This window comes from Hippoglossus hippoglossus, chromosome 4 (assembly GCF_009819705.1).
Source record: "Hippoglossus hippoglossus isolate fHipHip1 chromosome 4, fHipHip1.pri, whole genome shotgun sequence".
Lineage (NCBI taxonomy): Eukaryota > Metazoa > Chordata > Actinopteri > Pleuronectiformes > Pleuronectidae > Hippoglossus > Hippoglossus hippoglossus.
The window spans coordinates 1,442,115-1,467,208 of NC_047154.1; the positions used below are offsets into that span (position 1 = coordinate 1,442,115).

General features: G+C 41.5%; 2 protein-coding genes across 5 annotated transcripts; one reads left to right on the top strand and one right to left on the bottom strand.

The window, feature by feature from the left end:
- The first annotated feature begins 614 nt into the window (after nt 1-614).
- ptmaa (prothymosin alpha a) lies at nt 615-7,276 on the top strand. Of its 4 annotated transcripts, none has more exons than XM_034583339.1 (5): nt 615-814; nt 3,927-3,995; nt 4,082-4,151; nt 5,099-5,184; nt 6,367-7,276. In XM_034583339.1, the coding sequence occupies exons 1-5, from the start codon at nt 770-772 to the stop codon at nt 6,403-6,405; spliced, it is 309 nt and encodes a 102-aa protein (XP_034439230.1). In that variant the 5' UTR covers nt 615-769; the 3' UTR covers nt 6,406-7,276. The 4 variants fall into 4 exon arrangements, with proteins under 4 accessions (XP_034439230.1, XP_034439227.1, XP_034439229.1 ...); XM_034583336.1 differs by having other exon boundaries at nt 616-814; nt 4,082-4,157; nt 5,099-5,195; XM_034583338.1 differs by having other exon boundaries at nt 616-814; nt 4,082-4,157.
- A 997-nt stretch (nt 7,277-8,273) lies between these two features.
- Nucleotides 8,274-22,129, bottom strand: lrrc40 (leucine rich repeat containing 40). Its single transcript, XM_034583340.1, has 15 exons — nt 21,862-22,129; nt 19,593-19,774; nt 19,158-19,231; nt 17,972-18,101; nt 17,744-17,867; nt 16,420-16,559; nt 14,216-14,388; nt 13,394-13,484; nt 12,629-12,674; nt 12,229-12,331; nt 11,866-11,973; nt 11,378-11,488; nt 10,525-10,602; nt 9,542-9,727; nt 8,274-9,171 (listed from the first exon to the last, which is right to left on the bottom strand). The coding sequence occupies exons 1-15, from the start codon at nt 22,112-22,114 to the stop codon at nt 9,066-9,068; spliced, it is 1,905 nt and encodes a 634-aa protein (XP_034439231.1). The 5' UTR covers nt 22,115-22,129; the 3' UTR covers nt 8,274-9,065.
- Between the last annotated feature and the right edge of the window lie 2,965 nt (nt 22,130-25,094).

Below are 25,094 nucleotides of genomic sequence, written 5' to 3' on the forward strand. Positions count from 1 at the left end.
CCACGCACGCACACACACACACAGACACACACACACACACATGTTACCCTAATGTTACCCTAACCTAGGTTTAATCTAATTTTACCCTAACCTAAACATACTCTAAACTTAATCTAATCTTAACCTTACCCTAACCTTACCCTGACAGTTATCTAATTTTACTCTAACCTTAAACTTAATCTAACCTTAACCTAAGCTTAACCAAATTTTACCTTAAACTTTCAGCTATTTAACTTAAAACCTTAACATAATCTTACCCTCCCCTGAACTAACTTACCTAAGCCAATAACCATAAAGATTAAAAATGTGATGATGTGTGCTTTGTCCCCACAATACCTTTAATGTGGCTGTGAAATCAGATTTAGGTCCTCACTGCATTGGTAATACCTAGACCAGACACACACACAGAGGGGGGGGGGGGGGGGGGGGGGAGAGAGAGAGAGAGAGAGAGAGAGAGAGAGAGAGAGCGAGAGAGAGAGAGAGAGAGCGAGAGAGAGAGAGAGAGAGAGAGAGACGTCTATTGTTTCCCTTGCAGGCTGAATATTTTCAAAGCTAATGGACCAATCAGCGTGTAGGCCCAGACACCTATCGCCTCCCACTTGTCTATAAAGGCAGCAGCTCTGACTGGTGGACCCGCCGCTGGCAGGACGACGTCTTTTATTTTCCACCCTCACAGGTTTAAGGACTCTACGTCTGTTCTTTTTTTAAATTTGATTTTTACATTTTGCAATATTTTGACTGGATATCCAGCTCTTCTCACACCAGTAACATGGCGGACAGTAAAGTAGAAACCAGCGTGGAAGTGAGCGTCAAGGTAAGGACAAGAGATGAAGATAAGGACACAATGCTTTTTTTCTGCCAACTCTGCATCCATTAATAACTGTGCTGGTAATTGATCTATTTCAAGCCGCGCCGTGTCGAGCTAACGGAAGAGTCGCGGTTGATTTCGCAGCATGTGAGAAGCGGACAAACGGTGTGAATTGGACATGAAAGTGTGTTTGCGGGGAGACGTGTGTAGGTGAAGCAGCTGTGAGAGTGGATGAGGAGCAGTGAGGCTGCAGCCGAAGCCTCCCGACACATTTCAGCATCTGTCATTTCACTAACTACACCGAGCACACTCCGCGGGAGGTTGTACAATGAATGAACGAAGTCAAATCTCACCAAGTGAGGTTACCTCCAAGCCCCGAGAAGCGGTCTGAATGAATGCAGCCATTTAATGGACTTTGATTATTTAACTCCGCTCCCGCCCACTCGGTGTTTGGATGCAAACTGTCGGCTCATTAAAAGAAGACCGAAAAAGCGACGGTCCCGTTCGAAGCGCCGCTGTCCCCCTGTTCACACATCGGCTCCGTACAGAGGGGGAGCGCGGATTTTTCAGAATGGCTTTTGTGTCCCACGAATTCGTGCACACAACAAATGGATTCACATTGTACGGAGTTATTTTGTTCGCACAGAGCCGCGTAGTGAGACGACGCAGGTTCTGACTCACACCTACTTAATAAGTACAGTATCCAGATTAGTCCGCCAGGTTGTAACTAATCGGTGACGTGACTGAACAATAATCTGAGTTTATTCATCTCGAGCTCCTCCCGACTGAGCCCCGGTTCTCCGCCGTGAGCGCGCACGCCAATACATGTGTGTGTGTGTGTGTGTGTGTGTGTGTTTAGTTGTCATTGCGGAGGCATCGTGTGTATCAACAGAGCCCAGGGTCGCTCATCTTCATCACGGAGCTCTCTTCTTCATCGCGGGGCTCTCTGTAAGATTTCCTCAACTCTACCTGTCGGTCACGGTGAGCGCGGGTCCTGTTGCTTCACGCAGTTCCGTGTCCTTTACAGACAGTCCGTGATTCAAACCGGAGCAGCGGGTCCACAACAAAGTGACGAAGTTACTGTTTCATGTGTGTGTGTGCGCGGCACACAGCGCGCGCTCCGCTCCCAATACTTCAAGCAGCTGGTGCGCGAGGAGGGGCAGGGTCGTGCGCGTCTCACTGAACTGCGCGCGTAGCCGCAGGGGGGCGCGACGGAAACGGACTGATCTGCAAGAAGAGCGGAGGGATGGAAACAGACAGACAGACAGGCAGACAGACAGGCAGAGAGACAGTCAGGCAGAAAGACTTATAGACAGACAGGCAGGCAAACAGATATATAGATAGACAGGCAGACAGACAGACAGGAAGGCAGACAGACAGACAGGAAGACTTATAGACAGAAATGCAGGCAAACAGATAGATAGACAGGCAGACAGACAGGTAAACAGAGAGGCAGACAGGCAGACAGGCAGGCAGGCAGGCAGGCAGGCAGACAGGCAGGCAGGCAGGCAGGCAGGCAGACAGACAGACAGACAGACAGACAGACAGACAGAAAGAGAAAGCAACACCAGTGTTCAGTAATGTGTTTGTCCACCACTTGCCCTCTGAACAGCTTCATTTCTGTTCACTCTAAAAGTCAGTGGAAGTGCACTGGACAGATTCTTCTTACTTGTGACAGTGGTGGTGGTGCAGAGAGTCCAGCATCTCCCAGGTGTACAGTGACTGTGAAGGCCACATGAGTCACATCACTCATCTAGGCACTGAGTGACTCCTCCTGCCCCACTGTCACCCTGTCTGTCTCTCCACTACAGACAGACAGGCAGACAGACAGATGCTCAGCATTGTGATAGCCACACAGGCACAGTTAAATAAAGTTAGAGTGACTGAGGCCTGTTGTTAGTCTAACAAGTGGAGGCAGGCGTGTGTGGACAGGTCTGATGATGATGTGTGGATTCCTCAGCATGAAGACGAAGGAGGAAGTTATGCTGCTCTACATTATTCAGTCAGAAGACACCAGAGAGAGTAGTAAACATGCCCTGGGTGCAAATGTACTATACTACTATATGAATATAGTAGTATAATGTTATAATACTAATGTGTAGCAGAGTGTATGCTAAGTAAAGTGTTTTGCAGGTGACTGATCTACTGCAGTTGTTTAAGGAAGCTCTCCAGAAGAAAAACATGTATTTGCTTTGGCAGCTGATCTGATTAACAGACAAGAGAATAATCAGCCTCGGGGCTGCTGGGAGTTGTAGTCCTTGCACTGGTGAGCCTGTGGTTTCTCTGCCAGGCTCCGCTCTGACTACATGGCAGCAGTGACAGACAGTGTCGGGTTTCAGGGAGCCAGTAAGAGGTGGGAGGGACTTGGGAAGAATTCACCAATAGGAGGGCTGAGCTTCACCCTACCACCTGACCGCCAAAGGCAACTGGCAGCCTATGGTGGCAGCCCAGCTCCATGATGGTGAGGAGGGTTGAGGCTGTAAAACACTTCGGAGAGTTTCCCTCCTTTTCTGCAGGACGCAGGCTTGTCTGGTACCAATCAGAGAGCCTGGAGTATCTAAACAAACCAACTCTTTCTTTGGTGGATATTGAGGGTTATAAATTATTGCCTTTATTGATATGTCTTTCATTCGGTTTATTTGGTGTTTTACAGCACACTTTTTCAAATGCTGTACAAACGTGACACTTATTAATTATTAACTGATTAATCATCCACATTAAACGACCATTTAAAAAAGCAATCAAAATAATATATTTGCCATATATTGTATGGGTTTTAGGTTGAGTACTTTATGAAGTGTTTCCTGTTCTACACAGAGGACGAAACTAGTGCAGTCATAGTTTGACCACAGAGACAGAGTCTGAGACAGAAATAGATGCACTACTACAATGCAATGTTAGAAAAAAATCACAGAAACATGTAGACATAGAATTTGATGCCAGAAGCTGAATGTCGACCCAACACTCAGTCAAGTTGATCTGAAAACATTAAGAATGTCACACATTGTCAGATTTGGTCACCAGGTCATTTCATGTTTTCCTTTTATTTGTATCAACTCAACGCCCCATTCATAAAAGTGTGTGACATGTGTGTGTCTAAGAATACGTTTGCTCTCAGGAGCTGAAGGAGAAGAAGAAGACCGAAGAGGCAGAGAACGGAGAGGATGCTGCTGCCAACGGCAAAGCTGTAAGACAGCGCTTCTCTGCTTGCAGAACACGAATGATCCATGTCTCTGTGCTGGTGACAAATATAACTCTGTCTCCCCCTGTCAGGACGAGGAGAACGGCGAGCAGGAGAATGAGGTGGAGGACGACGTAGGAGAAGAGGAGGACGACGAGGATGGTGAGGGTGGGTGTCTTCATACCATGTTGAACAAAGACAAAAAGGATGGTGTTACCTGCCAGTGAACCACCAACACTATTGTTGTGAGATTGGCATTCTTTATTATAGGATGTTTTCTCCGGAGCAAAAACATTCACTATTCACTTAAATATATATTTGTATGAAGTTTTAGAATCTTATTCACTGTGATGATTATTTGTACCTTGTGACAAATTCACCTTCACGTTCTGTGAAAGCACCTGCACATTTACAACAGGAAAACAAACAACACTTTGACACCACAGCAGCTCGTGTCACAGTCACCTTGTCGGCACAGTGTGGTTGGTATTGGCCGTAGCTTCAGTACCGACAACAGTACAGCAGTTTATTCACAAAGCCTAAACTCTAATTAACACCAACTTCCAATTAATGCAACTGTTGTTAATTATTAAAACAATTCAGATTCAAGCGTCCTCTGTGTTCAAGGGGAATGTTTCTCAGGACCCTTCAAACAACCAAACTGGACTCAGGATAAGAACTAAAAACAATAAAGCCACAGTGTACACCTCAGACTGTGTGTTGGGTAACATGAACATGTAAAAACTGTTATGTTACTGCTGCTGAAACAGAACTGCACATTCAATGGAGCAGGATTAGCGATGGACGTGTGCTCATTTCAGTGAATTCCTTATCGAGTCAATAGAAGGGTTAGTGTGCCATCTGGTGGCCAGACTGTACAACTGCACAATGTCCTTGAGACCATACTGGTATCAACATTGTTACTGTAACGGGGAGTTAAACCCATATTCGCTCACTGGTGATTAGGAGATACATTTTCTGAAAGTTTAACTGAGACATGCAATGCATTAGTCAACACAAACATGTGTGAGAAATTCAGACTGTGAGGACATTGTAGTAAACTGAAGACTGCGTTTATCCAAAATCACTGTGATGATCTGTGTGTTCAGGTGATGAGGAGGACGATGAAGATGACGACCTTGATGGACCAACGGGGAAGAGAGCGGCTGAGGATGATGATGATGATGATGAAGAGGTGAGGAAGAGTTTCCATACATGAAGAAGAATAAGTGCCCATATTGTTGCCACTGTGACAGTACAGGGGAGGTGAAGGGAGTATAATGTGCAGACTGAGGTACTCACAACTTTGCATCATTGGACCTAAATAACTAATTGTTATTTTTCATCATCTACAGAACACAAGGTCACAATATTTCACAAGCATCTTTGTTAGTTAGAAAGTAGTTCCTCTGAAAAGGGTTAGGGTTAGTGTGAGTGCTGTGCATTATTTATGTGTAACCAGTTTATGAAAGGTTAAAACATAACTTCCAACAGTGGAACAAAAAATAATTGCAGGGCTGTCCAAGGCACACACACTGTTTTCTGCTACCATGCTTAACCACTCAGTGTCTGCTAGATACACATGGTGTATAAACAGTGAGATATGGGAACACACCTTTTAGTCTGATAGCACAGAAGAGAGGATCAAATGCACTGCTCATGGATATTGGAGCTTTCACTGAAAGACAGACTCGATATCAAAATCAATATGTGTCCACCAGAGCAGGAGAGCAGAGAGCAGACATGGTTCAGTCAGTGAACTGTGCATCTGCAACAGTTGGTTAAAACAAATAGGTATATTATATATATAACAGGTATTGTTTTGATTTGTACTATTCTGAATTAAAATAATGCTTTATTAAAATATAGAGAAAAAATTTCAGAATTATTGACGCAGTCACTGGTGTTCAGTTTGGCAGCTTATACTGTTTCTGTCACAGTAGAAGACAATGATTTTTTATCTTAATCAGTTAATTAATCAGAAATAAATGCAACTGACAGGCTTAATGCAAACATGCTTTACTGTACAAGCTCAGTGTAATCCTCATTGTTGATGCACAATACAGTGAATGGCACACAAAGACAGTGACTGATGACCTTCTAGTCCCTTTATGAAGACATACATCATCTATAGTATTGTTTTCTTAAATGTTCCTGTGTCATTTGCAAATACATGTAAAGAACAAACTGTCAAAACTATATTTTACCTTTTGTAAGGATGGAATTCCAAGCTCCACTTTAAAATAGCACAGCCCACATTACAGACAAACCAGCATGTTGGCAGTTGTCCAGCTCTGAAGAGGGAGGGGAAGGTGTGGTAACCTGTGTTCTCTTTACCTGAGATGACACGTCTCACCTCGTTTGTCTTCGTTTCCAGGACGAAGTTGAAACCAAGAAGCAGAAGACAGATAAGTAGAGTTTGGCCAAGGCCACGCTGTCTGGACGACGACGCCACCGAGAGGACAGACAGCCAGTTTTCCAGCAAACCTTCAACACCTCAGTCCTCCCTTCTTAACAAGAATACTTTTACAAACAGAATTAGTTTGTATTTTTATTTACATTTTATATTTTTGTAAATACTGTAAGGAGGTTGGCCATTTTGCAACAATGATCTTTCTTGGTATCAAGTGGTGCTTTGAGGACTTTTAGATTCAAACTTATCATCAGCCGTCCACATTCTGCATCAGCCAATCAGAGGCATCCACCCTCACCCTCCGCCCCCCCCCACCCCAGCTTACTTTTATTACATTAGGGTTCTGCTTAGGGTTCCTTCAGGGTGTGTGTTGACTTTTAGTGGCATGGGAAAAATAACTGATTCTGCACTTCTCAAGAGTGCTGATAGTGTATTACTGGTAGTTTCAGCTGTCCGTCTGTCACCGTCTGTCTGTTACGGCCAGATGTTAATGTTGTTATGTCTGTGCTGTTTTGTTGAACAATAAACAGTCGTTTGATTTTGTTGGATTGTACCTGTGTTAGTTTATACCTGCAGTAAAAAGAATGAGGAGAATCAGTCTTCAGTGACTGGAGTGTCAAAATCTAAATCTGTTTCAACAGCCAGGAACTCATCTAATCTCCTCAATGTCACAGTAATGGATTAAAGCTGGTATCCAGATTTGTTTTTATTATTTTTTTAGATAACTGGTTAATATTTTGTGGTTGAGGATTGTATAACAAGTACTGGCATATTATCTGTTGGAGACTCTCTTCATACTTTTGAAAAAAATATTCAGCTTGTCAGGTTGCACCTGTCCTGGTTGACAGTTTCAATAAAGTTTGTTCCAAACAGTCAGTGCACTGAAGGTCCTGTATTTCACACACAGACTGTATGTAATCAGATTTCACAGCATTTCCACTTCCTCCCACCCAGCACTCTCCAACACAAGTGTAGGAGTGAGTGATCAGCAGGCTGCAGAGAACTGATCCTGCCTTCACATGGAGGAGCTGGTTACTGAGCTGCACGGTCGATCAATCTGACAGAACTGTCCTCTTCACCACATAACAATCATAATGCAATGAAATGATTACAGTCCTGATATATCACATTCACATGAAGGTGAGGTCACTGTGATGTTGGTCTTTGAATGCCATGCACCAAAATCTAATCAGTTCATCTTTGAGTCCAATTCAATCTTTTTACCAAATCTGAAGACATTCCCTCAAGCTGATCTTAAGATATCAGGTTCAAGCAAAACAAACATACTCTATGAAGCCATCATGACCTTGAACTTTGGCTACCAAAATCGAATCAGTTAATCCTTGAGTCCAAGTGAACGTTTGTACCAAATTTGAATAAATTCCCTCAAGGCATTCTTGAAATATTGCGTTTATGGGAAAGGGAAAGACAGACAGACACCATGAAAACATAGTAACTCTGGCCACAGGCTGTCACCTGCACAGAGGCATAAAAACACACAATTCATAAATTGTGACATTACAATATAAACAATGCAAGTGGCCACAGTTATGTCTGATGTGAACAGGCTGTTGGGAAATCAGGTGTCAGGTTTCATTCGCTGCTGTGAGTCCTTTGTGTTCTTACACCACAGGTAAGGTCTGTTTATTTTTGTCAACTCAGGCTGGAAGAAAAGCTGAATCAAAAGTTTGGTTTACACCAAACGTTTTTATTGCTGACAGCTCTGTAAGTGATGTCACCATTGCTTGTTTGCCTATTTTCTCTATATTGTCAACTACACCTGCTTATCCTGTGCAGGATGGTGCTGACACTATTTCAGAATCAGGGTTTATTGCCAAGTAGTCTTATACATAAAAGGAATTGGATGTGGCATGTTTGTGTATAAGCATAAATATAAAACAGGGAAAAGTATAACAACTTGTTTCTTAACTGACCTCATCTTCTGGGTGGTAATTGTCACAGAGTTATAATAGCTTTAGATATGAAGGAACATATTTACAGACAAAGAGCATGTAATACATCTTGGTCTAGGTCAAGTGATGGAAAGATGGAAGACAAACTATAGAAGAGGTGAGAGTGGAATTTGTCTTGTGATGGATGAGATCCTTTTCTATTGGAATCTCCTCAGCTCACATCGTGATTGGCATTAAAACAATGGAACAAAGAATGGCAGGTTTGGCTGTGAGCTCTTAGAAAGTTGATACGGTTTCTGTCTACAGATGGGGATAAATCAAAGATAAAGACAGTATCGCTTGTCAGTAAAGATGTGATGTCTCACCACAAAAGGATATGATCCACAGCTCGTCCTGAAGCAACCGGGCAACAGTTAGCTGACTGTTAATTAGCTGAGTAAAACATTATTGAAGCTTACAGCTGCTGTTCTATTTGAATGGCCCTGTGCCTCTTAAAGAGCTGCCACTGGCCCATCAACGGTTGCTACTACACTGTTATAAAATTCACACCACTTCTTAGCAACAATTTTATTAGAGAAGTGCCTTTGGTCATGTTTACTTTTTGGACTGAATTACATAAAGAGCAATCAGATTGTTGGTTGAAACAATTAAAAATCAAAACTGATTGAAATTGATTGACAAAGGAGAGAATCTTCAAGTCCAATACAGGTCTGTGTTGCTGTCGGTGGTGGAGCGGTCTGAGCTCAGGGCTCACGTAGGTATGCGGCTGCAGAGATACTCCAACACTGCATCCGTGCCTTTGGCCAAGATGGCTGCTCTGGGTGTGCGGAAAGGATTCCCATCCAGACTGAGACACCTGAGGAACAACACAAACTACAACTCATCATCCATGTGACATTTGGGACGCACTTAAATTCACAAATCTTTGAGCAAGGTCTCCCTTCATTTAGACTTAATTCTAACTTTTTGTGGGTTTCTGAGAGGAAATTTTAGAAAATATACAAGATGCAGTTTGAGAAACAAAGAGAAATGAACACTAGGATCAGTTACATCTCATTATCGTTAATTGATTCCCAGTGGACAACACAGGAGAAATACTGAGCAGTATCAGTGTCATTTTCCTCCTTCTGAAAATCAGAGGAAAGCAGCTGGTGGTGCTGCGGTGATCGCGTTCAGACACGTGTTAAAAGAGGGTACAGGACAGTGTGCTCAGCTGTGCTTCCTACCTGAGGCTGGAGCAGAGGCCCAGTTCAGGGGGGATGTTAAGCAGGTCATTGTTTGACAGATCCAGTGTTGACAGATTAACCAACTTCATCAGGCGACTAGGGTCCACCCCACCCACCTGGTTGTTACCAAGCAACACTGTCTCCAAGGATGCAATCTGATAGAGGACTTCAGGGAAGGACTTGAACCTGTGATCAGTACAAAGAGTATGACAAACTGGATGATACCATAAGATGGCTGCTGTGGAAACAGCATTATTCTACTGTAAATATTACTACAAAGTACTTCACAGAAACACGTATAACAGAATGTACTACTGCTTTATAGTTATAGACATAAGAAATGTTAATTTCTCTTTTCATTTTTGTTCCATTCCAAGTCACCATTGGCTCATACAGGGAATTTAAGGTACCCCCTCCAATTCTAAGCAGAGTATTTGTTTATATGACCATCTCATGTTTTGTTTTTCTTTTCATTTGAAGAATATTATTTATCAGTCACACTGTTAGACACCTTGATGCAGTACATGATGCATTATTGTGGCAGCAGTCTGCAGGTAACAGGTGTTTGTGGCTGAATTCATCTGTGTGAGGAGCATTTGCAGTCTCCTTGTCGCATGCTGTAGTAAGCAAGGATGTTTCATTTAGTGAATACAACTTCCTCCATCAGTGTCTCTTCCTCATCCCTTCAAATCTATTCATACAGCAGCAGTGTGAATTATTCTGTGTCTCTTAAACATCCTTCAGTATTTTATCAAAGAGAAACTACATAAATACAGATGCAAATCAGCCATGGGCCTGATGAAACAGCATGACAGATATAACAAAAATTTAAATGTATAAATAAATAAAGGTAACTAACTGTCAGAGATGATGATGCTTTTTGATTCTTCAAACACTTCAGATAAAAAGAAGCCGAAGGGGCTGACGTGTATGTGTGTTGTTACATGAACTTCAGTTGAACTGGTCCTGAAACAGTGAGTTACCTGTTGTAATTGAGGATAATGGAGCGTAGTTTAGTTAAGTTCTTCATATCAGGTGCTAAATCACTGAGCTGATTGTTCCTGAAAGCAAAAAGACAGGTGATAAATGGAGTGTGCAGCATTTTACTGGTGATTCTATACAAGTCCTATTCCTATTCTGTCTATAAGTACCTGCAGCAATACTATCTGAAATCGTTGGCTTCCTCTATCTGTTTAAGTCATCACTTGTAGACATTTAATCATACACACTTAGTACATTAATAGGAACACCACACTAAAACTGAGCTGTCCCTCCCTTGCTGTGAAGCAGCCTCAGTTATTTGTGGCATCAGGTCATCTCTGCAGATTTGTCAGCTGTACATTCAAGCTGCCAATCTCCTGCGTGACCACATCACAAAGCTGTTTATCTGGTGACTGAGGAGTTAGCTGAAGTCACCGTATTGTTCAAGAAGCTAATTTGAGACCTTTGATTTGTGACATGGAGCATTATCCTGAGAGGTACAGGGTCAACAACAATACTCATCACACCACCATCGGCAGAGGCAGAAGGCAGAAAGTGCTAGATGACAGTAATTCTCCTAAATGGAACTTTCTTTTGATGCCGTGGCAGAAAAGTAATGACACCAACTGATAGAATTTACAACTTATTTTGCAGCCAAATGTTTTATCTCTGCAGATTAATTAATGACCATCATGTCACTTCCACTTCTCATATTATATAATATATTCAGTTATTTTGAATAATGTTGATGGTTAAACTGTAATATATCAAGTCTCAATTCAATTTCTTAGTCATTAGGGTTTGACAACAGCTTAGGAATCATTGCTAATTATTTATATCTATATATATATATACCTGAGGTCGATGTGTGTCAGCTGCAGTAACTTGCAGATGTCAGGAGGACAGCAGGTCAGTCTGTTGAAACCCAGATTGATATCCGAGAGTGACGAGTGGAACTCCACCAGTCTGCACACACGCATGCACAGGCGCACGCAGACACACACACACACACACACACACACACACACACACACACACACACACACACACACACACACACACACACACACACACACACACACACACACACACACAGGGTCATTAGTACATGATTTTACAGCAAACCTGAGATGAACTACAGTTCTCATGTAAGGCTGCCATCGTATCAGTTTTCAACTCTCTAAGAAATGGCTGCTGAGAACTTGGTTGCTGGACCTGTCCCTCTCAAACTAAAGAAATTCAAAACATGAATCAATAGTCTACCTGATCTGATCTTCATCATATGTCTGGGATGATGTCGCCATGTGCAATTACGTGTGTGGTTGTATATTTTGTGTACGTACCTGGGAGGCATGGAGGTCAGCTGGTTCTTGCTGAAGTTAACAGTGGAAACACCTTGTTCTGCTGCAGCATCAAACAGCTCATCTGGAATAACAGCTGCCTGCTTCTCACTGAACACACACGCGCACACACACACACACAAACCGTTACACTCCACTCTCTCTGACCTGCACAGTAACTAGAGAGTAACTAACAACAGTAAGTCTCTTAAACCAGCAAAATCTTGATATAAATACTGAATCAAATATGAAAATCAAATATGAAAGTTGTTTCACAGCTACAATCAATATGTCTGACTATGACTATGAATATCCAATAAAACGATAGGTAAAATAAAACAATGTGTCTTGATGTCTATCACTTACCTGTATACCAATACCTTGAGAGTTTTGATGTTATGTACATTGACGCTAGCCTGGCTGGGTAACGTCATAGCAGTTTGTCCGTCATCTGGTGTCTCGGGTTCATCTGCAAACACACACACGCACACACACCTGTCTGAGAAATGTTATAATATTATTGAAATGTACTTGTAGTCTTTTAGAAATGTGTAACAGCAGGTCAGCTGATGGAGTCTTAATGACACGAGAAAGTTTTAACGCTGAATTTCCACAGTGAACTGAGTGAAACCTAAATCTCTGACACACATTAAGATGCAGTTAGAGAATTACCTTTTTAGAATTTTAAACCACATCTCACAGCATTATACAGGTGTTGGTTAAGTGGTCAAAACTGTTTCCAGTCAGCACAAAAAAGGAATTTTACCTTTAATTCTTCCTCTTAAATAATTCAGAAGCTCATTGGTTCCTTTCTGTGAGAACAGAAGATGATAAGCGGTCAGAAAATTCACATGGAGGTTTGAGGCCAAACTAAACATTCCCAGCTGATTTCAAATAAAATCTCATCAATCAAATCAAATTTATTTACATTTTAGACATTTAAACCATATTTACAAATCATGATTTGACTAACTGTACAAGGTGGGACATCCTGTCCTTACTCGACTAAAAAAAAAAAAAAGATTTAAGACTTTGAAAATTGGCACTGACATTTACAGAAGTATCCCTAAACTTAATAACTACGACATATGGTAACTGTAGAGTTATGTTAAATGGTAAATGGACTGTAATTGTAAGGCGCTTTCCTGAAGCTCCATCAAAGTGCTTACAGTACAATGCACATACTTTATGATGTGGCTTTTCTATCACACACTGCAGCACAGCCAGGCAAGCACAGCAACTTGGGGTTCAGTATCTTGCCCAAGGTACAGGGGATTGACCCACTGACCTTCTGGTTAGTGAACGACACACTCTACATTCTGAGCCACAGCCCTTAAGTAAAACATTCAATATTTATAAGAAAATAAATGAAGAAATGACCCTGTCATAGCAGACCACAGTCTTTACTGGCAAACGTATTGAGTCTTATAAAATGACTCAACATAGATGTTATTGTGACACAGTAAATTGTCTTGAGATTTGTCAATTGAGCGTGGATGCTCAGTGTTAGTGTCCTCAGTGTGTCACCTACAGTGAGAAGGTCTCTCCTGATTCCTCGCAGAGGGTTTCCTTCCAACAGTAACACCTTCAGATTGGGCAGTAGGCTGAGTGACGCTGGAAGACTGACAGAGACAGACACCAAATCTGTCAAGTCTAGGCTGGATTCAACAGTGCTTAAACGAACAAGACTCTATTCACACCTGGCACTAAAACGTGTCTTGGATCTAGATATATCTAGATAACCTGATCACACTGACACCTCATATTATCATGTGTCTCCAGAGTTAATATCTGATCTCTGTCCAGCTTACAATCCCCCTCTTTTTTGTGCAGAAAAAAACCCCAACAAAGAATAAAAAAGATAGAAGCGGAAGAATAAAAGATGGTGACATCATCTGTGAGGATGTATTATTGTTTGTTTGCTTTTTGATTGATCCACAGGTGTCTTGAATAATGTGAGGACTGTGCTTCATGGCTAATGGCTGCTTGCTGCTGCTACCTATAGTCCTGTAAGATCATTATTTTGATGTGGTGTGGACAAGCTGTTTGATGTGGACAAGCTCTATTTGATTAAAACCTGATAAAAAAAACCACATTTGTCACATGTCAGGAGGAAATTGAGCAACAGTGTGCATGCACGCAAACATGTAATAACAATAGAAAACTTAAAATGACCGTGGAGATCTTGTGTACACCAACAAACATGTGCCAGTGGCTCACCTGGTCAAATCTGTCTGAGGTCCGAGTAATCAAAGTATGAATGGAGCGAAGACTAGTGGTTATATTGGTTTCTCATTGGAGTTTTAAATTTAACAGATAACAGCCATAGGGGGTAACAATGTCTGTGACTTACGTGATGATGTCATTGTTGGTGAGGTCAAGGCGTGTGAGCGTGCTCAGTAAGGTGATCTGGTCAGGGAGGGTTTTGATCTTGTTGTCTCGGAGTTCCAGAAGAGAGATGGCCGCCAGGCAGGCCAGCTGATCGGTCTCCAAATGCTCGATCTGATTGTTCCCAACATACAACTCCTACACACACACAAGTAAATTGAAAAATTAACTCTTAAATCAGCAGAAAAAAGTATTTGAATCATATTTGAAAGGTGACTTCATTTATTAGATATTACCTCTAATGTTCTCACTCCAACATTGCATCAATGAACAAACAAAATTCTGTAAGAATCACTGTAAAGTTCGCTTCTGACTCTCTGACTGTTGACCTCAAACTCAGCACTCACATATTGGTTTACCTGTGTAATCAATAGCACAGCAGCTAACTGAGCACTTTATTAGGAACACCATACTAATGGTGCGTTCAATCCCAACGTGAAACAAATTTTCACGTTGCATTTGGTGCAAATGCTACAATGATCTTGTCCTCCATTTCAGACAGGACATTGGACATCAAGAGAATGACAATGACACAAAGATATTCTACTAGATTCACATCTGCTGTGACTGTGGAGGTCACTGAAGTTCACTGAACTCACTGCCATGTTGTTCATGAAACCAGTTTGAGATGACTTTCACTTAGGAGCCTTATCCTGATGGAAGTATCCTTTAGAAAATGTTTAAATGTGGCCATGAACATTGACTCAGATAGACATTAAACCATAATTAATTGGTTTTAAGGCTCAAAGTGGGACAAGAAACATTTCCCCACAACATCACACCACCAGCAGCAGCAGTAGTAACTACATGTCATTAAGGGGACTTCAGTATCTTGCCCAAGGACACTTCAACATGCAGATGAGGAAGACTGATGATCGAACCGCCGACCTTCTGGTTGGAGAACGACCACCCTACCCCTCAGCCACAGTCTGGACTGTTGGCAAAAGGCAGGTTGGCTCAAGGGATTCCTGCTGTTGATGTCAGATTCTGACTCAATCATCGGCAGCCAGCAAAAATATTTGTATTTCATGGATGCCTCCAAGGTGTTTTACCAAGTTAATCATGGTAACCACAGCAAGAGAAATGGGTCTCCCAATATTTGAAGTTGGAGTATTGTCACCAATTCTCTTCAATTCCTGGATGGTCTTTTTAAGAAGTTAAGAGAGTGTAAGGCTGGCTGAATAGTCTTATTTACCACCTGATGTACAGCTTAGAGTGTGTTCAGCATGACATTAAATGTAACTCTAACTCTAAATGAAACACTAAAAAGAGTGTTGTTATGACTGTTAGAACTAAGTAGGTTCAGAAGCTAAAATTTCCCTCATTCTTCATGGCAGACCAAGTCTTGTGTAGTAGTGAACTAAGTAAAATATCTGGGTCACATCATTATGGATTATTTATTCAATGATGACAATGTGCAGCATCAGTGCTGTAAACTGTAGGCCTAAGCCAACATGTTGGCATGCACATTTTCTATGTGTACAGATGATGTTTAAATAGCACTGATTAGAGCCTACTGGGCTCCAGATTATACAGAACACTTAGGTGGAGTTACAGTCATGCAAAACTGAAAAAGCTTCAGGTGGCATATAATGATTTTTGCTAAACCTTCCAAGAAGAAGTGTTTGTCTCATGTCTTCACGTTTCATGCTCTGCTGAGGGATTTTATGCATAATAAATGCATTTTTATTATGTATTGATTAACCGACTTTAAAAAATATGATCATAGGACCTTTACAGAGACAACACTGAGTGACACATGGTGCTCATTTTGTTTTTTGAAGCACTGGAACAGAAGTCTGTTTGTGTTTTAGGTTTTAATCCCTATGTATATTGTGATGATTGTATTTGCTTCTATGTTTTTACCAAACATCATCCCACGGCCAAAGTCACTGAACACTCAAAGTTTCTATCCCAATGTTTAATGTGAACTTTAACTGAAGCTAATGATCTGCATCTGCTTTTTTTTGTATACATTTCATCGCTGGCGCATGGTTGGATGACTGGATAACGGCATGGGTAAGCAGACTGTGCTTGTCTCCAAGATCAGAGTGTGTCCGAAACAACACAAAAGCTCAGTAAATATAGCCAACAATGTACCATTATCAGCATTATTCACACCACAAATGACTTATACTCTTGAAGAAACTCTGATGTTGCTATAGTTACCTTGAGCGCAGGTGCAGGGAGCTTTGGTAAGAAGCAGAGCTTGTTGTGTCGGAGGTAGAGCTGCTCCAGGGCGAGCATTTCTGATAGGCTGGCAGGGATGTCGGTCAGCTGGTTTTTGCTGCAGTCCAACAGTTTTAAACCTGTCAAATGAAGCCAGAACTAAGTTATACAGACACTCTCCTGACAGCAGGTGAAGGTTCATTATTTTTTTTAAACAAGATTAAAAAAAACTTTCAAGGCATAAATTGCACACGTTTCTGGGCTTCAGGTTGCCCTCTCTCGTTCCCCTCCCTCAGCACACCTTCCAAAATTGTATGATGTGAAAGCAGGTGGACTCTATTTATTCTTTACACAGACACTTTTGTCATCGTTCTTGCTGAGTCTTTGACGACATGTTAAAGTCACTGAATTCATTGGGGGGGGGATCAGGGGGACAGTGAGGTGCAGCCTGGAGGAGGGTATGACAGCAGGCTTTTCACCACACCCTCCACTGTGTTCAGCACACTACTTGTTATGTAGCAGCAAACACATCAAGGTAAATGGAGTGCAGTCAGCAGATATGACGTTGAACGTCTCCATGTATTTAGTTATTAATCTATGGTGTCGGTTCATGAATCTGGATCATCCGGTCACTTTAACACTGAGTCCTGGCTGCACAAAAAGTTGACAACTCATTTTTCATGAGGTTTAAATGAGCCTCATAAACTCTGGAGTGAATCAAACCAACACTAAGTTACTTCATGTACTGATCAGATCCTAATAACTCGTGATGAGAGTTGCTGTTTATTAGTTAAAGTGAGAGCAGGTCAGCAGGAGAGTGGAGGGAGGACACAGGAAACTCCAGCACGATACAAACCAACTGCTGCTTCTGCCCTGTGTAATGCTGTTTAAAATAAGGTTCATGTAATGTGTAATGTAAGTAGTCAAATGACCTTATGTCAGAGGTTACGTATGTAAGCGTTGCATTATTGGATAGAGCCAACATGGATGCAGGGGGAACGCGTACGGTCCTGGAATAACCAAATTCTGCACATGGTTCAAGAGGCACACACGGTTAATGTATTCATTTCTTGTAGTTTTCACAGGGTTTAATGAGGAAATCAGAGAGAAAAAAATGCAGCTACACCATCCACGATGAGATACCAAAGTTGTAAACTGCAATGAGAATCATTCAAGAAACTTTCAAACACATGAATCTGTTATGCCACCTGGACTTCCTGAGTTGTATTTCCCTGTCTCACCAGTACCTTAAACAGCATGCCCAGGTCTTCAGTCTGAATCCCAAAACAAATTATTTATATTTTTATAGGATTGCAGGTCTTACTTGAGAGCCTGGCCAGATTGTGGGGCAGACAGCTGAGCTTGTTGTTACACAGGTTCAGTTTCTGCAGGCAGGTGAGACGACCCAGGCTGGACGGCAGCTCCTTCAGTTGGTTGTTGGAGAGGTCCTGCAACCAATCCCAACAAACAGCACACCCCCATCAGCCACTCACACAACACAGTGGAAAGAAGAGTCTGCTGTAATATCCTACATACAGCTTGTGTTAGTTACCAGCTCAGTCAGGTTCTCCAGTTGCCCCAGTTCCTCTGGAAGGTTCTCCAGCAGGTTCCCCTGCAATGTGAGGCTACTGAGGTTCTTCAGAGTACACACCTCAACCAGCAGGACTGTCAGCTGGTTATGACTGGACACACAGGGAAACAAACACATATGAGCTTTCAGTTTATATTAAACTTATGAATATATTTTACCGTCATGTTTCTCTCTGTGGTTTGTCCCTCTCTGCCATCAGAGACTTCTGGACTTATCTCAATTACGTCAAAGTAGGTGCTGCAGCACCCTGTGATGCCATAACAAAACGCCAGGGGTGCTGCAAGATTTCGTTTTCATAGAAAAATGGTTAAATTGCAGAAGAGGGAGGTAATGAAGTACATTTACTTAGTTACTGTACTTAACTACATTTTTCATGTATCTTTACTTTTCTTAAGTAATTGTATTTTCGGATACTTTCCACTTTTACTCTACGACATATATCGGCATACATCTGTACTTTCTACTTTATACCACTACATATTTTTAATACATTGCATTACATGTACTATTTTAAAAGTAATCAATAATGACAGGGGAATTGGTTCACTGTTCCAATCTCAAGCAGGCAGGTAACATTAGATCCCGCCTCCTTCAACGAGAGCAGAAACATCAAAAATGGATTGATAAATGAAGAAGCCACCGCCAAGGATCAGCCAAAATGATGTAGCCAACTGTTGCATTAGGGAACAGGATACATTAAGCGGGTGCTTTTACTTTTAATAATTTATGTATGTTTAGAAGGTGGTACTTACTTTTACTCAAGTAGAAAAGTTAATGTGATACTTCAGTACACTATTGTCAATATATTTGTACTTTTACTAAGTGAAATGTTTGAGTACTTCCTTTACCACTTCTTTGGTATTTTATTTGCGTTCATATAAACACTACAATGATCAGGCTCTTTTGACACGTAAATCTTTTTTGTGTTGACCAACTTTCAAGGTAGTGCTACATTTATTGTCAACCCATCCATATACACATATATACAGTAGCTCATCCGAACACCTTGACGCAGCAGCACAACCTTGGACGTCTTGTCACTGGGCAATGCTTATTCATTGTATCATTAATACATTAAGTTTTAAAATAGAAAATGTATTATATGAAAAATCACATCATTCTCAGTCTGCACTGTCTGTGTCTGTACCTGAGTCTCAGCTGCTGCAGCTCCTGCAGTTCTCCAAGAGCGCTCGGTAAATTGCTCAGCTGGTTGTCATGGAGCTGCCAGAGTGAATGAATGTTTTAAGATCAGCTGAAGTTAAAATGTCTTCAGTAGCTAAATTGCAGTGGGAGAAGGTTAAAGAGTTAGATGATGAGATTGAGCTCTGGGTCATTTCATCCCAGATTAACATTATTACAGTAGTAATTTAGTTAGAGTTAGAGTTTCATTGATGGTCTTGATGGAAGCTTAGTGCTGCTTTGGTTTCTTTACTATTTCAAAATAAACCACATTCAGCACTTAGAATTTCTGCAGCACGTAAGAACTGTAAGAAATGTTAATTGTAATACATCTCAAAATAGGAGATTTAAAACACATTTGTTAATGGTTGATTTCTTAGGTGACTGAGTTGATGATACTCACATCCAGTGTAGTGAGTCCAGGTAGTAGTCGAATGTCATCCGATAGCTGTGTGAGCTTATTGGATGAGAGCAGAAGTTTGGTGAGGTCAGTCTGTTCCCACCAGCGGTCTGATGCTCCGAAACCGACGTTCTGCTGCGCCTCCTCTGGTGTGTCAATGTTTAGACGGTACACGTTCTGAGGGACTGAGACAAGTGCATGCACACGCACACACTTTAAGTATTTATTCCTGAGGGATCAGTGAATTGCTTTCTTCATTTATTATTTTAATCTCTACTGACACCTATCAATATCTAGTGATCAAGTGGAGTACAAGGCCATTTTCAAAGGACCAGGAGATCCATGGGTGCAAACTTACTCTGACACTGGTCAGTCAGGATGAAACTGTCCCTATTCACAACTCTGGATAGACGCTTGGCAGAATGCAGTTAAGAGGAAATCCATGCAGCAGTGGTCAGCAGATGTAAATGTCATCAAACATCCAGAGGCTTACACTTATAATTCATTGTTTATCCCTCATAGAACAGCAGACTTTACTTTCTTACTTAAATGGATCCGCTATACACAAGAGGCACTTTCAACTCAGTCTTTGGAAGTCATATATACAGAGATTATTATATAGACTCAGAACTATTTAATTTACTACCTACATGTGTCTACTATAGTGTCTAACATAGCCTGATGTACGGGGGGTAACATCCAGTGAATTCTTAGACTTAAAAAGGATCAAGCCTGTCAGATCTATGGACGTATTATAAAAACTTATAAAAGTGTCAACATACAGCCATACATCAGATCACATGGTCTTAAGTCACCTATGGTAACATTTCTCTCACTGCTTACTGTTCTCAAGAGCAAAGCTGCACACGTTTTTTGTCGAGCTGAATTACAGAGCTTATATTTTGAAAAGCTGTGAACTTGGGACTGAAGATTGTGTGAAATAGTCCATATCCAGTTGAGTCAATCATTCAAACTTACATAAAAGCCAAACACGTGAACAATAATAAACCGAATTGTGTTTCATTTTAAGAAAAACATTAATTATAAAACCTTCATTGCAGATAAACCAGGTAGAGTAAACGCAACGTTTTCTAACTTCACTCTGCATCATAGAATGTTTATAAAAAGCTCTGCACATAATATGCAGCACACTATGAAAAGTGGCAGTGTATTGCAGAACTGTTTGAGGAGGACTCACTAATGACAAGGAATAATTCTAAAGTAGCACCAGAGCATTACAACAGACCAAGAGAACAACCCATCCCACACAGACAGGTTTACAATGGGCACTGCACTAAAATATTATAGGGGAAGCAAAGGTTAAAAAAAACATGATCAAAATCAGAAGTTCATGCCTTAAACAGTCTCATACAGTTAACACCAGTGTACAATAATGAATGAACGTATTTTGTTAACTTCGTTTTTTACTCTAAGCATTAACACATTTTCACCCAGCGAAAACTAGACATTTGAATCCATCTCACACAGTAAGATGCTGAGGCAGCTGCTGCAGCAGTGTGAGCTGATAACACAGGTAGGTAGGTAAGTAACTAAGGAGGTAGGTGGGTAGGGGCAGGGTAGGTAGGTAGGTTAGTAAGTAAGGAGGTAGGTGGGTAGGGGCAGGGTAGGTAGGTAGGTAAGTAAGGAGGTAGGTGGGTAGGGGCAGGGTAGGTAGGTAGGTAAGTAAGGAGGTAGGTTGGGAGGGGCAGGGTAGGTAGGTAGGTAAGTAAGTAAGTAAGGAGGTAGGTGGGTGGTAGGCAGGGTAGGTAAGTAAGGAGGTAGGTGGGTAGGGGCAGGGTAGGTAGGTAGGTAAGTAAGTAAGTAAGGAGGTAGGTGGGTGGTAGGCAGGGTAGGTAAGTAAGGAGGTAGGTGGGTAGGGGCAGGTAGGTGGGTAGGGGCAGGGTAGGTAGGTAGGTGAGTAGGTGGCAGGGTAGGTAGGTAGGTAGGTAAGTAAGTAAGGAGGTAGGTGGGTAGGTGGCAGGGTAGGTAGGTAGGTAAGTAAGTAAGGAGGTAGGTGGGTAGGTGGCAGTGTAGGTAAGTAAGTAAGTAAGGAGGTAGGTGAGTAGGTGGAAGGGTAGGTAAGTAAGTAAGTAAGTAAGGAAGGAGGTAGGTGAGTAGGTGGAAGGGTAGGTAGGTAGGTAAGTAAGTAAGGAGGTAGGTGGCAGGGTAGGTAGGTAGGTAAGTAAGTAAGGAGGTAGGTGGGTAGGTGGCAGGGTAGGTAAGTAAGTAAGTAAGTAAGTAAGTATGTAGGTGTGTAGGTGTGTCTGTGTACCTTCAGTGAGCCCTCGGCCGCACAGGTTGAGCTGACCACTCGCCCTCGCTGCCTTCAGCAGACCGTAGGGGACGCTGGGCTCCGGCTCGTCCTTCCTGAAGCCCACCAGAGAGTCCATCTTGTCCGCTCTTCTGGGTCGAGACATCGCAGACAACGTATTCGGTGAAAAACTGACCAGTGCGTTTACCTCCACACCCAAACCGACCAACTTCCGGCCGCCACAGATAACACGACGCTGCAGTTCCGCCCACATGCCTTCATAATAAAAGCCTCACATTTATTGACTTAATATAAAAAGACTTAAACCAGCACAGAAGTATCTTTAAAACCCATTAACACACTGTCATGCATTCACACACTGATGAAAATTGATTTTGGTGGCTATGTATTAATATGTATTTGTCTATCTATCTCATGGCTTTTATTTTGAAATATTAACTTTAACTTCGAGGTCTTGTGTCTGTCGTTTTTCAAGCGTTTATACAATATGAAAAATGATAGAGTTTTTTTCGAATTAGGTTTAAACCGAAATCATGGATTATATTATTGTGTAATATTTATTATTTACCACTGAAGCACAAGCTCTATATACAAAAGATGGTCCTAAATGTTTTTATTTATTTAACCTTTATTTAATCAGGAATATGTCCTGTTGAAATCTCTTTTTCAAGAGTCCTGGCCAAGTCAGGCAGCAACACAAACAAAGTACAAGTTCATCAGAGATACAACATAAGACACAAATTAAGGTGCAGAACAAACCAAACATCCGAAGACATCAGTCAAACACATCGACAGTTGAGGTTGAGTGGCCAAAAGTAGAATCTAGTGCTCAAAGTCAAATCTAGAGTTATGTAATTTAATATTGCAGTTTGTGTTGTACTTAAATAACATGCACTACTTGACCTATTACTACACTCATAGCAATACAATTATCCAGACTTCAAGTGAAATGAAGTTCTGTGTGGTGGTGTGAATTAACACAGTGAAACCTGCTGATGAGTCCACGTCAGACACAAATAACACACACACAGACACACACATAAACACACACACACACACACACACACACACACACACACACACACACACACACACACACACACACACACACACACAATGTTCTGCAACAACCTCCCTCTGGACTGTGAACTTTGACCGCAGGTAGAGTAAGGCGTGTCTGTGTGTCTTCGTAGGTCCAGTCCTGCTGTACTATGTTGAGTCAGCTTGGTGTGTTGTATTCAGGATGGATGTGTCTTTCCTTGGGCTGTTTGTGCTGCTGTCTGTTGCCGGCTGCTCGGCTAAAAAGGGTAAAAACTTTCTTTTTCTCTCCTTTCTCCTAATGTAGTGATACAGACTCACAAGTTTATATAGGTTCCATTGTGATTCCCATTAAAGCAAAACAAAAAACAACCAAAAAACAAAGACGTTCTCAAAATGATGTAATTCTATGTCATAACTTTCAATATTGTCTAGTAAATTACAAGTTTTGTTGAATGTAGCGACGTTTCTGCTGAATATGTTGACTTAATGCACTCTTGTAACCTTATGAAAAACCGCAGCTCTCTTCTTAACATTTGTACTGATCCTGTAAATAAAGAGCAAAATTTCTGACCCAAGATGAAGAACTCACCTGTTCATCACAACCTGACTATTGTTTGTCTTTATAATGGCTTATGTCATCACAAACAAGCAGATTCACACAATCCAATGCTGCAGGATAAAACCCCCAGATATGGCAGTGCATGTATCATTGTCATTGACTATCAACTAAATGGTACACTAATCAGTTTCCACTTAATTGTACCACAAATCAGCTTTACTGTAAAATGAGTCATAGCACTTATCATCATGTTCCATGCTCTTTTATGATTGAACTTTATTCATTTGCCTGGACACATGCCATGAGCAAAGAAGGTGAGTGTAATAACTGATAGTAAAGTAAAGAGCGGGTTTATGCCCCAACACTCAATGCAATATTAGATCGTTCATATACGTCTTTCAGAACATGTTTGTGTGTGTGTGTGTGTGTGTGTGTGTGTGTGTGTGCGTGCGTGCGTGCTTGTGTGTGTGTGTGTGTGTGCGTGTGTGTGTGTGCGTGTGTGTGTGTGTGTGTGCGTGTGTGTATGCATTCAGATGTGCGGAGTGCCATGAAAGCAGCAGGATCTCAGTCGGTGACTCTTCAGCCCTGGCTGGTGGGTCTTACAGCTGTGGTTGGCTTCCTCTTCATCGTTTTCGTCATCCTGATTGTTCGCAGACTACTCAGGAAGAACAAGTCAGTGCACACAAACACACACACACACACACACACAATTGTTCACTTTCCATAACATAACACGTGGATGCATTTTTAAGATGAATTTCTAAAACACAGTTTCATTGATGATATTGGAGAAAAGGAAATATCTTTGCTTTTTAAGTGACTGTACTGAATCTGGTATTAAAAGTGTACCAGTCCAGAATAGGTTCACGCTTATATTTGGTTCACATTTCTGCAACACGTCACAGCTCAATGTGACTGAAGCTTCTGATTAACAGTGAACTGTCAGAGACCATGGGACTCACTTAACAACAAACCTCTCCTTAACGTTAACCTGCAACAAAGCAACTGACCACAGCAGTTGGGAGAGAATCCTTTACTTACCTGGTTCACTGATGTCACATATTAATCAACACAGGCATACAACGCTCATGTCATGCTTCCCACCTGTTTCAACTTTGTATTTTGGTACAGGTGATGTCAAATTCTTTACTTAAATAAAAGTACCTATATGAATGTAAACATACTCCATTAAGAGTAATTCCTGCATGAACTATCCTTCTTAAAGGAGCAATTTGTGAATCTTGCTGTTGCTGCATATACCAACATTGGTATTAACAGCTGTTTTCTAGCAGAAACAAAAGGAGCTGTCTCCAGAGGTGGAAAGTAATGCCAATGCTAACTCTTGTTTTGCTTCTAGCGCAAACACATCCTTTCTTCTACTTTGATATTTAAACAAATTATAAGGAAATGAGAGATGTCATGGACTGCATGTTTTTTTTAACACAGTGAGCAATTTTGGGATATTAAAACTCTAAGATGGGGGAAAAAAGGCATTGTAGTATGAGCACGCTGAGAAGCAAGCTAAGGTTGCCGCTAATAGCTTGTAGCTTTCAGTGACTATAAAGGTGCTGTGTATAAGTTTTGCTAATGCATGTAGCTATTGTTAGCTTAAGCAGGGATATTGGATCATTTA

Bases quoted from the DNA above. Each gene is read 5' to 3' on its own strand.
- ptmaa (XM_034583336.1), top strand. From the start codon at position 770: ATGGCGGACAGTAAAGTAGAAACCAGCGTGGAAGTGAGCGTCAAG. The intron at 815-3,926 runs GTAAGGACAAGA...GTTTGCTCTCAG, and splicing joins GCGTGGAAGTGAGCGTCAAG to GAGCTGAAGGAGAAGAAGAA. The intron at 4,158-5,098 runs GTGGGTGTCTTC...CTGTGTGTTCAG, and splicing joins GGACGACGAGGATGGTGAGG to GTGATGAGGAGGACGATGAA.
- lrrc40 (XM_034583340.1), bottom strand. From the start codon at position 22,114: ATGTGGGCGGAACTGCAGCGTCGTGTTATCTGTGGCGGCCGGAAGTTG. The intron at 13,485-14,215 runs GTAAGTCACAGA...TGTCTCTGTCAG, and splicing joins ACCAACAATGACATCATCAC to TCTTCCAGCGTCACTCAGCC. The intron at 10,603-11,377 runs GTATATATATAT...TTTTGCTTTCAG, and splicing joins CTGACACACATCGACCTCAG to GAACAATCAGCTCAGTGATT.